Source organism: Gavia stellata, chromosome 23 (genome assembly GCF_030936135.1).
Source record: "Gavia stellata isolate bGavSte3 chromosome 23, bGavSte3.hap2, whole genome shotgun sequence".
NCBI classification, from domain to species: Eukaryota; Metazoa; Chordata; class Aves; order Gaviiformes; family Gaviidae; genus Gavia; species Gavia stellata.
In genome coordinates, this window is record NC_082616.1 from 4,769,477 (window position 1) to 4,781,408 (window position 11,932).

Below are 11,932 nucleotides of genomic sequence, written 5' to 3' on the forward strand. Positions count from 1 at the left end.
ATACCGCAGACTCTCAGCCAGGCCCACAGCAAATGCAAGACATTATTCTTATAATAGCAATAGAAGAGAAAGATGGTAGTTTAGAAGGAGTGAAAGCCTGGGGTTGTTTTCTGGATGAGTTAATTTTAAGCTCCAGTCCAACAGGCTACTGGATGCAAAAGGATCAGTGAGCGTAAGCAGCCCCCTGGTCTCATTTGCTCGAACTCAGTGCCTTACTCAAGATCAGGTCTGAAACCCTGTTTTGCAGAGTTTGCTAGAGGTAACTTTACACAGTATCATACATACCCCTTTACAATAATTTTGGCATTTCTTTCTTTAGGTGTATAACTTAAGATCCCTCCCTCAATAACTGGATCTTTTGTGATAAAATGTTTGTCTCCGTTACAACAGAAGAATTAAATAGGATGTGCATTTCGGAGGCCTTTTTTCTTTTTCTTTCCTTCTTAGAGATTTCAGAGTATTGGAAGATAAGGAGATGTGTTTGTCGTGATTTAGTAAGTTTAGAATATGTGACAGCATGTAGTTTGAACTCTAGTTTAGCTCCACATCATGTTTTGCTGTCAGTTCAGAATAAATTTCCCAACATCCTCTTACAAATCAAGTTTTGGAGTGTGTACCTTTGTCAGTCTCCAGTAATGGCTTTCCACATTCAGCTGTAAGCAGATGAATAAAGGGAGCACTTGACCAAGGACGCTGGGTTGGACTCGGTGCTATCCCTTTTCAAAGCAAGGGTATCAGTCATCCTCGAGCATCTGATTTCACCGAAGGAAGTAGAGGGTGATGCATGTCAAGTGCATTGGTAGCTGTTTGCCAAGGCCACTCCAGCAGACGACACGCCGTCGCTGCTGGCCCAGGGTTGCGTGGTGAATTCAATCCTGTTGTTGTTCTTTCCGAATAGATTTTGGCAGGACTTGTTTTCACTTGTGCTCCAGAGAAAAGATTGGCTTCCTTCACCAGTCAGGTCTGGTTTGATCTTTTTTAGTACGGCTGTTCGCTTCCAAAAGAAGACTTACACTGATAGAGCACCTGTAAATCATAGCCCTTGCTGCCTTTTTTTTTTTTTCCTGCCAGCCTACAATCAGTTTTCATTGGAGCTACTTAAAGCCAACGAATATAAGCTTTTAGCATGCAGGTGTTGTAAGAAATATTAAGTCCTGTGGATTTTAAATGAATTTCAGGCAGAATAAGATTGTAATTTAGGATGTAGACTGACTTCAGAAGTTAATTCAATTGATGCAGCATAATAGTAATTCAACATAATGTGCTCATGCCATTAGACTTGCACAGAAAAACGCTCTAAATAGCTATAATGAATAGTTTGGATTTTGAAAACCTAGGAGAGCAATTTCACCTTGAATCGTAACTGGCATCTCTCAGAATGCTTGTACATTGTGAAAATTCAAAAAGGTGTATGAATTCAAGTAAATTTCAGTACCGCCTTGGGTAAAATTAAATTTTAGTGGCACTCAAACACTTCTGGAAATGTAGTGGTAAAATCTGCTCTCACCTGTATAGCTGTGGAGGAAACTGTAACCCTGATTGAAGGAATTTGCATTACACTGTGCATAAAAACAGTAGGGAGAGTTTCTCAAGGGGCTAAAAATGTAAGTCCAGTTTTTTTTAATGGAATTTAGCTGCTTAAAGAGCTTGATTCTTATCCACTTAGTTCCAAAGTCATTTAGGTACCTCTAAACATACCCAAATGAGTGGTGTGTACGGTATTGCTGCTTCTCTCTCTGCTTTGGGTTAAGTCCACCACCAACCCAGACTGCCGCAGCATTAGTACCACTGCAGTGACTTACAGCAGCCAAGAGCACAAGTCTCTGTAGTTCAGTTTTGTAGCTCCAACAAAAGCAAAGGCTAAATTCTTCGCTATCAAAGGAAAATTAAATTTTTATAGATCTAGCACTTACAGACACATTAACATTTGGGAGCTGTATAGGTAAATCTGTTCACTAACAGAAGAGCTACATTACATTTTTGGTTGAAGCTCTCAATCTCACCTCCTTCTATCTAGCTCCGTGGCAGATAAGTTCAGTCTAACATGTTAAGAGTTTACGTGTGTGTACCATGGTCAAATTGGCAAGATTTTTGCTAGTATATAAAAGAAACCCCAACCTAGCATAATTTGCCATACTTGTATTATTTCTGTTAAGGGAAACCCATAAATATTTTTTTTTTTTAGGAAAAGTAGCCAGCCTATGGCACCTTGCAGCAAACACTCTGCTCCCCCAAAAGCTGTGCCTGGCTGCTACATCCCCAGAAGTACTGGCCCCTGTGGTGCCAGGCTTGCTTTCCTCCATTGGTAAGAGGACGTTAGTGCAGGCAAAGTCTGTTGGTGAGACTGCTGGAAGTATAACATGGGTGCGCTTTGGGAGAGCCAGCGATGTGCGTTGGGTATGGTGGTAGAATTATATGTAGAATTATATGTAGACTTTGTTTTGGATGGAAATCGTTGGTGCGTCGGGTGGAGTTGTACGTGGAGGTATAAGACATGCAAACACAGGGTAAGGTGATACTGATTGGGAACTTCTTGATTCATTTATTTCTTTTAGTTTTTCTTTTTCAGTGACTACTAGGCATTATCTGTAAACAGCCTCGCTTCTGATTAGGCCTAATCAAAGTGAACAGGAAGGGTTTGATTAAAACAAGTCAGTCCTTTATTCTTTGCTTGTGTAATGTGAAGCCAGTTAATCCAGCCTTGGGCCTAATTAATGTCTGCCAATCTGAAGCAAATACCACCCCCCACCCCCCCCACCCCCCCTTAAAATCATGACTAACGCGGTGGTGACTTGTCATTTTCAAACGTGTGAATCTGTCTTTATTCTCCTGAAAAACCTCTCTGTGCTCACACAAGTCCTGGGCGACTAGAGCGAGGTCGCTGGTCCCTATGGGATAGATGCGTTCTGGAGGCGTTTGTTACCTCTGACACCTCAAGGGAGCTTTGCGCAACTTTGACAGTGTCTAATGCTGAGCTTCTGTCAGGAGAACCCAGCCATCCTGGTCTTCCTGCAAAAGATATCGGTCCAGGTGATCGTGTCATAATTTTAGAAGCTTCCTCTCCAGATTTTTCACAGAAGATCCTTCAGGCAGCAGGTAGTCTCCCAGTCAGTAAGTCTTTTACTCATTGCTATGAAATCACAGCTGCACATAATGACCTAAGGGTGTATGCAGGAGACAAATGTGTATGGATCCAGAGGTGACATTAGGTACGTCCTGACGGGCCTGAAATACCACCTGAGGTATTGAATATCACATGCTGTCCTGCTCACATACTTTACTCAGAACTGCTTTATGATATCTTGCAATATATGTCAAGCTGTTGGGGAAAAGAATTGAAGTCTCATGTTTTGTTTATTAAAAACAAAACAAAAACCGCACAGAAGACCGAAATGTTTCTGAGCTAGTTATATCTGGTGAGCGGAGAGTTGATCCTTATCTCGAATGGCTGGAGGTGAAGATATTAGTCATAGTTTCTGTACGGTCCCCCATCCTTTCGAGCTGCTGTACTCCAAAGCAATACCACTTTGTATTTTATGTTCTTGTTACCTGCCAATTCTTTCTATGCTTGCTCAAATTTAATAAATCCAGAAATGGATCTGAAACTACTTTTAGAGAGCTATCGGAGCATTATGCAGGCAATTACTCACTCCTAATTAGCCAGTTTAGCCTCAGGTGGTCCCCAAGGGAAGGGGAGAATGTTTTAGTGGCAGACACAGGGCAGAAGCTGAACTGTGGTGAAGCGAATCATGACCTGGAGGACCGAGCTATCCTTGCAGACCGCAAGAGGAGCCTGCTGGGACCACTGCTTGGATAAAAGACCTCGGTTTGGACAGCTTGAATACCCCTTGCTGTGTAATGTTGGGGTATTTGGCATAAGAGAACCTGATCCCTTGGAAATCAGTTCATAAAGAAACTTCTTATATTTTGGCTAGTGGCTTTCCCTGTCCTCCACACCTGACGCAGATAATCCAGTCCTGTATGGTGTTTGAGATGTGGTCTGTGGCCCGGATGAGGCAGAGCTTGGCTGAGCTTGCAGCCCTTTTCCTAATGGTTTCTCTCTTCTGCACTCTCCCTGGGGTATCGCAGGCTGCAGCCCCAATTTACCTCCCTGTACAGCATGTTCATTCCCTCTGACTTTAGCCAGTAAGAGAAAAAGAACAAGGCATGGAAGAAGCAGATCCAATGAGAAGTTTGTATCCTATTTTTCTTGGGAAGATATACAATCTCTTCTTTTCAGATTCTGTATGTAGTGTCACCCCAGACAGGGCCCTTTGCCAGCCTGAAGTCTCTGTGGGACACCATTTCGTGTCAGTGTCATTTAAGCCAGGCTTTTTTGTAGTAGAGTCTGTAGTTAGTGATGATAGCTGGTGTTTCTGTAGTGTTTCGTATTTGAGAAACCTCCCTGGAAGTCACTTTTTTTTTTTCCTCTTCAAGACACCAATGGAAGTGTTCAAAATAGAGAAAGTTGGTTAATTTGGGAAAGGAGCCCCAAATGTACATTTTCCTTTGCATATGCCCAACGATTTCTTTCTAGGAGACTAAGGCGGGAGATGCGCTCCCACTTGTGCATTGCAGCAGGCTCCCTTTGCATGCGTTGTCTTCTAAGCAGATCCTTCTCTTTGTGATTACAGGTTGGAAGTGAAGCACGTTCCTGTCTGCTTGTTTGGGGCTAGAGTCTTCCTTGGGAAGATCTTACTTTGCAAATACCTAATTACAGCATAATGTGGTTTTTCTGAGTCAGGGAATATGCTTCAGTCTGTCTCTTTTTTTGTGATCAGATTCCTATCCTATAGAAAACAGCTGTTGATACCTGCATATGCTTTGCTCTATGAATAATTTAAATCAAGATTTGATTTAAAGCTTGCAGCACTTAACACTAGTCAACAGAATAATTATGTGATTGGTGCTGGGAGAAACTAGCATCTGCATTAAAGGGAGCGAGGAGCCGATGCTGTAAGTTAGATGAGCAAGTTAATTAGTCCTGCCTCTGCCACCGATGACCTTCTCTGACCTTGTGGTAAAGCTTTTTTGACTGTCACATTGATGTGTAGGTGTTGAAAGGGAGGTATTGTTTCACAGAAAAGAGGCTATTGTTTCAAAAATCCCCAAAGCCTTGGAAGGTTTATCTTCTTGAAGTTTGTGGTGCTTTCAGCTCTGTCAAATATTAGCAGGTGATATTTATTATGCTAATCGTAAAGTGTTATAGTCAAAGAATTTAAAGCAGTGACTTTTTTGAGGAAATTGCTAGAAACAGCAGTAGCAGAGAGAAGGCTCAAGTAGTCTGGAAGTACCAGAGTTGATGAGTTTTTAAACATACCAAAGTTTAATGAAAAATCTAATTCTTGCTAAGCTCTGCTATTGGTCTCTGAGGGTGTCGCTGTTTGTAATGGATTATGAGAACAATGTCACTGAACTGAATTCCTCTTTAATGTGCCACAATTGAAAGGATGATAAGAATACTTTCACATTCCAGAAAGCTTTTTGATTGTAATAACTTTAATAACTTTAAATTAAGTTATGGATTTATATTAAAATGTACAAAATTATGAGGTCCCCACATCATGAAGTAGTGCAAAAATCATTAGAATGACTTTGCCGTGCTGATGGATTGAGCATGAGATGAACACTGGCCTACTGCTAAAAAGGTGAACCTTATTAAAGTTGGTTTTAATAAGTTTTTTAAATGGTTACCGTTTTGCTAGTAATATAGTTAAAAGGGAGGGAAAGCTATTCAAAGTAGCTAGTAAAGAAAAACCTTCGGGCCTCACAATGCTTTCTCCAGTCTTGTTTCATTTGCAAACACTTGGAATACAAAGTTAAAACTTGCAGTTACAGCTTTCATAAATTTTAAGTTAAAGGCCATGAAGGTTGTAATGCGTACCGAGAGGGCAAACCCACTGCTTTTCCTGTTCTGGAGGTTTTTTTAACCCGGCTTTCAATCTTTAGGAGTTTTGTACATGCCAAAAGTATTTCCATTCTCTGAACCGGTGTTCCTGAATGAGCGTTTAGACTGAGCAACCAACACGATCGGTGTGTAAGTTACCCATTTTACATCCCTGTTACCGTGCCAGGGTCCTGTGCCCTCACACGGAGACGTTGACAAATTTATAATTAGGAGCTTTTCCAGCAAACCGGCAACGTAGCAAGTTGAACACTAGTAGTGAAATGAAACTCCTAAGTGCATTTGGAAGAACACTGATTACCAGACTAAATAATCCAGAACAAATGGCTGGAGTTTAGAAAGGCTAACAAATGAAAATGAGCAATAAACCCAAGCCTTTTGGAATATTTGTAGCTTTTATCTAGTTTTTTCTTTCCAAGGTAATCATGCAAACCTAGCAAAAGTAGGATTGCTATAATGTAGTGCTTTGCATCCTAGGAGCAATGATTTAGATGCTATCAGTGAAATGCTGGTAGGAAGTCACAGTACTGATTTGTGTAGAATTTGGACATGTTTCTGTGAAGGCACCCTGAGCTTGCCAATGTCTGCGAAGAATTTTTTTTTTTTTAAGGGAGCACATTAGAAGATACCAGAGTGCTTCCCACCTCGTTTAAACTCAGCGCAAATAACATTATTCTGTAAATAGAGAAAAATTGTATCTGCTGCTGGAAATGGATTTAATATAAAAGCTTTGAAATCACCTCTCCCCCAGCCCACTGAGCCCTGACAGAGGAGATCCTTTCACTAGCCTTGCTCCCACTCCAGCAGCTTGCCGTGCCTTCCTGGGTTGCAACAAAGCCCATGCCAAGTCCCTTCTGGATCGCTAAGAAAGTTTTCTTTCCGTCATCTCTGACACTTGGTGTTGATGTGCTCCTGCCCCTTTCTGAGCTTGCAGTGACCCTCATCCTCTTCCTGTCCCATCTGAATTTGCGAAGCATCTTCCCACACACCAGTAAGGAGCACTCTTCCTTTTCTCCTACCACTTTCTTCCACTTCATCGTCCATATTGCAGCCAACAGGACAGAGCAACCTGCCCCCTTACTGCCTAGCCACAGCTCTTTAATCGAGACATATGATGCTTGTGGTGTGAGCAAACACTTCTGCCATCAATCACTGTTTCCCTTCCTACGGGACTTACCTCCTAGCCAGTGTATCTGGGCAGAGCAGCCTTTATTTCACCGAAGCAACACCTTCTTTGTGTCAAGGGCACATCAGCTCTGTGCTATGCTAACACATCAGCATTGCAAACAAGGGCAAATGCAGATATGGGATTTAAAAGAGGGCTAATTTGCTTGGAGGTGGTTGTTGAAGAGCGCATAATGCCAAGCCATATGGCTGGAAACCTTCACACAAAATGAATTCCATCATCATCTGGTAGGGTCTGCTTGTTGCCATTTTCCCGAGGATCTTTTTCATGTTCAAAGAATCTGTGATATTCACTGAGAAACTCCTGTGCGCAGACCTGCGAAAGTAAGTGTACCTGCTGTTCCTAGTGTTTCCCTGTCAGATAACTATACGCTTCTAGCAGAGGGATTTTCTGCTCTGCCATTAGAGCTATCATGTCAAAACAATGAATAATGGCTCTACAGGAAAGGCATGACACTCAATTATCTGGCCGTACGTACCAAGGTGAACGCAATAGGTCTTGTAAAGTCTCCGGTGAGATATTTGGGTACCTTTGAGCCTTTGGTAGCCATAAACTGAAATTACTGCAGCAACTTTTCAGCACAGTGCTAAAACTCTAAAAGGATGCCATGTTTTACATTTGATTTTCTACCATATTCATCCTTCAGGCGTTACTGGATTGGGACTTTTTTAAAGGGCCCTGCTTTGTGAACTAATTATGACAAATGTTTATATGACATCTGTTGATCACTTTAAATTACCTCTTAGTCTGCTGGAATTCATCTTGAAGGCATTTTTGTAACGAAATTTTTTTTCATGAACATTAATACAACCTGTGGGAGATCTAAATAAAAAAGAAAATCCCCCCAATCCTGCCAAGAGAATAGCTTATGTGCCAGCTGCTTTTTTTTTGTTGTTTTTTATTATCCTGCTTTCTGTGATATTAATACAGCTGGTTTCCAAGGTACTTAAATAGATAACAGGTTGTTATTGTATGGAGGAATTCTCCTTGAGAAGAGAGTGAATAATCAGGAGTGCTTCCCAAACATGGAACTGCTTCCATGACCCAAAAGCTGCTGCATTCAAATAACTAAACCTTGTGGTCTTCATAGGAGATTGTGCTGTTCTGTCTCGCAGGTATATTTCCCGCTGCATCCAAGATTAGTGAATAATTTCTCAAGTTATCTTTTTGTGTGCTCAGTCTGTAGCAGAGCAAAGGAGTTTATCCCTGTGCTCCATAGGAGATTTCCCTTACAACTATTTGGGTGACAACGGGTTCTTTTTTAGCACCTGTCTGATCAACGTTTTACCTACGGTGTTTCATTCAGAAGTTATAAATATGACTTATTAAATCATGCGAAATGATTGTAATAATTCAAGCCGTATGTGAAGGAAACCCCATCAGGTTTGTGAAAACTAACTTTATGTTAATGTACATCTGTCACAGTTTCTCTAGGTACAAATGGATGCAAGTCGCACAGCGGTTGGTGAATATTAACTTTTGAGAAGGGGAATGTTTCTTATGTGTAAGGCTTAAAAACGCATGAAATTTAGAGGGTGGCTCAGTGAAAAGATGCTGGTAGGTTCTGAGATAGTATGGAAGTCATGCAATCTTTGTGCAGATGGCCTTGATCAAAACAAATCCTTTTCGATGCAAGGATTGTGGAGGCTTGATGAGGGAAAGATTTCTGAAAGCCTTTTGTGTCCATATGTAGTGAAATTCCTGCGGAATGGATTTGAGGTTTGCACCTGCTGTCGTGTTTGGTAATGCTAGACGGCAGTATTAGCAGGTCATGATTAGCAGAAAGCATTACATGACTACAGAAGAAACCAGAAAGCATCACACAAGCGCAGAATAAAACAGTTACTAAGCTTGGCAGGGGAAGAAAGTGGAAAACACTTCTTTTCTGCTTTTCCTGAGCTTAATACAGAGGTTTCAGTAGACATATTTTATGGATGGATTTAAATGCTGATGGTTTTCACAGTCCATGGAGATCTTGTTTCTTTTCTTTTTTTACACCGGTGTTCATTTAATTCTTCAAAGTGGTTGTAATCAATTTGATCAAGTAAATCTGATGACATTTTGCATTTTTGTTCCACAGAAATACCTCAGGAGCTTTTTCTCTGCAATGCTGAAATCGCCATCGTCCCCGCTGCACATCGATAAAGTGGGGCTAACTCTGTCGAAACACACCATCTGCGAATTCTCACCCTTCTTCAGGAAAGGCGTTTTTGACTATAGCAGCCACGGGACCAGCTAACTTTTGGGCCGGGACCCTTCTGCCGGAGGAGCACAGTCGGAGTGGTGCCTTCACTTTTGCGGTGTGAGAGAAATGGGGGGAAGAAAAAAGGTATCCTCCTCCGTACCCGGGAAGTTGCATCAAAACGACTCCCGTGACAGAGAGCTGCGCCCCAGCGCTAGCCTGTGGCCTTTCCCGGTGCTCCTATTAGTGCCTGCCTTTTCCTGCCATGGGGTGTACGGACAGTTTTTGTCTTAAGTTGCTCTGTTAAGACCGTACAAAGATTCTGACTCCCGTGCTGTGTTTGGATCCGCTCCTTAGTGGGAGTGTGTCCTTCCCAGGCTCAGACAATTCGTTCCGGTGGTGTGAGAGCGTCTTGTCTTTACCGTGGCGGTGTGTCGTGCTGACGGAGGGTTTCTGAGCAGCCTTTTGGTTTCTGTCCAAGCTGTTCCTTACAGAACACTTTCTCTTTTGTCTCCTTATAGCATACTGTGGTGTTTCAGGTAATGCTCGTACTCCAGTGTTGTTTCTTTATTTTTCCCTCCCAGACACAGATTTTAACTATTTGACTGTATAATTGTATAGTTTTCCTCAGAAGAATTAAAAGACCTGGGTAACTTGAACGTTTACAAAAATATGTGCAGCAGAAAGAATATAATTTAAACCCTGTATAAGTCTTCCACACTTGGTTGTTTTGAAGCAGAACGAATCACTCGCTGTTAATTAAGAAGCCGAGGAAGCAATAGTTACCGAAGAATGCGGTCAGCATCTTTTCAGATTTTCTAATTATCCAGACTGTAAGCGGATACTATGCACTGTACAGAGGCCATAGCTATGCATAAAGCTAATGCAAAGTGCTGTATTTCTTTTTTTGAAAAATAGCTTCTTCACAATAGCATAACACTGTAAAACCTGAGTTTTATCTGCATCTGTTAAAATTTACAAGATTGGACTAATAGTACTTTAAAACTACTCAGGACTCATTCAGACTTGCACATGTATATACAGGTAGAACTCATTTTGTATTGCCATGGATCGAAAAATGCATATACGCTGTGACTGGAATTGAGTGCGTGTACATGTTAATGTATAATTGGTTGTATAAAAATCAGAATCAAACAACTTCCAGATATTAAAATGCATAATGAAGGGTAAGTTTTGTGTGCCATTTGTTAGGAGTGTGAAGCATTATTTGTGTTGCCATTACTGACTGCCAGTAGGTCTTGGTAATCAAACTGTTTCATGTTGTAGAAAATGATTATTAAAACCTAAAGTAACAATACTGGTGACATTTTTATTTCATGACCTAAATTACAGGAACAGTAATGTTTTACACTTAAAATTATGTATGAAGATAATTGGGTGCTATTACTAAGCCTAGCCTGCTACAATAAGCATTTCTAATTTAAAAAAAAGAATAAAGAAGAAAACCTTATTAGAATGGATCACTTAAATTTTGAGAGTATTTTTATTTTTCATTCATTTCAGTGAAAACAAAAGTTAGGGTAAAATTCCTAAACAACCGGAGCCCTATTGTTGGCAGGGTAGACTTTAATGTCTTCGAATATGTCTGACTGTATCTGACTCTATCTGGCTTAACCATCTTAATACCTTCAACTGGGAGCCAGGCTGTTAAGCTAAGCATTCCAATCAAACCTGTTGATTCCCAAACTGGTTTTGCACCGTGTCCCAGCCATTCCCAGTCTCCCTCATGCACTTCTGTACTGGAGCGCTAACTTCACCTGTGCTTCATCACCGACAGCGACCTGATCTTGTGATCCTTACTGTGCCCTGTGCCTGTATTGCGCATCTCCGATCTCTCTCAGGGTCCTTCTGAGAGACATGCTGTCTGCATCCTGGCTTGTGTCAGAAATGGTGTGCCCAGCGGGAATAGGGAGGGGATCGTGCCCCTGTACTCGGCGCTGGTGAGGCCGCACCTCGAATGCTGTGTTCAGTTTTGGGCCCCTCACTCCAAGAAGGACACTGAGGTGCTGGAGCGTGTCCAGAGAAGGGCGACGGAGCTGGTGAGGGGTCTGGAGCACAAGTCTGCTGAGGAGCGGCTGAGGGAGCTGGGGGTGTTCAGTCTGGAGAAGAGGAGGCTCAGGGGAGACCTCATCGCTCTCTACAACTGCCTGAAAGGGGGTTGTGGTGAGGTGGGTGTTGGTCTCTTCTCCCAAGTGACGAGTGATAGGACAAGAGGAAATGGCCTCAAGTTGCGCCAGGGGAGGTTCAGGCTGGATATCAGGAAAAATGTCTTTACTGAGAGAGTGGTGAGGCACTGGAACAGGCTGCCCAGGGAGGTGGTGGAGTCACCATCCCTGGAGGTGTTCAAGGAACATGTGGACGTGGCACTGCAGGACATGGTTTAATATGGGCACAGTGGTGTTGGGTTGATGGTTGGACTTGATGATCTTACAGGTCTTTTCCAACCTTAACGCTTCTGTGATTCTTTCTGTGACTTGTCATCTCCTGCCCAGGAGGCCATGTCCTCCGTCCCTTCTTCCCCCCGCCGTTTGGCTTTGCTCATGCTTCCCGAATCGGAAAGTGGCGGTTGGGTGCTTGCTGGGTTCCTACAGTGAGCTGAGTAACTGGAGTTTGATGTTGCTGCACACGTTAATGGAAG

At 42.2% G+C, this 11,932-nt stretch overlaps 1 protein-coding gene across 1 annotated transcript in view; it reads left to right on the plus strand.

Moving 5' to 3' along the window:
- The window catches only part of KIF16B (kinesin family member 16B), a 138,264-nt gene extending 128,921 nt beyond the window's left edge, over positions 1–9,343 (plus strand). The window contains exon 26 of the mRNA XM_059828444.1: positions 9,172–9,343. Within this exon, the coding sequence (XP_059684427.1) occupies positions 9,172–9,330 (159 nt within the window). The 3' untranslated portion in view covers positions 9,331–9,343. The remainder of the gene's footprint in view (positions 1–9,171) is intronic.
- The last annotated feature ends 2,589 nt before the right edge of the window (positions 9,344–11,932 follow it).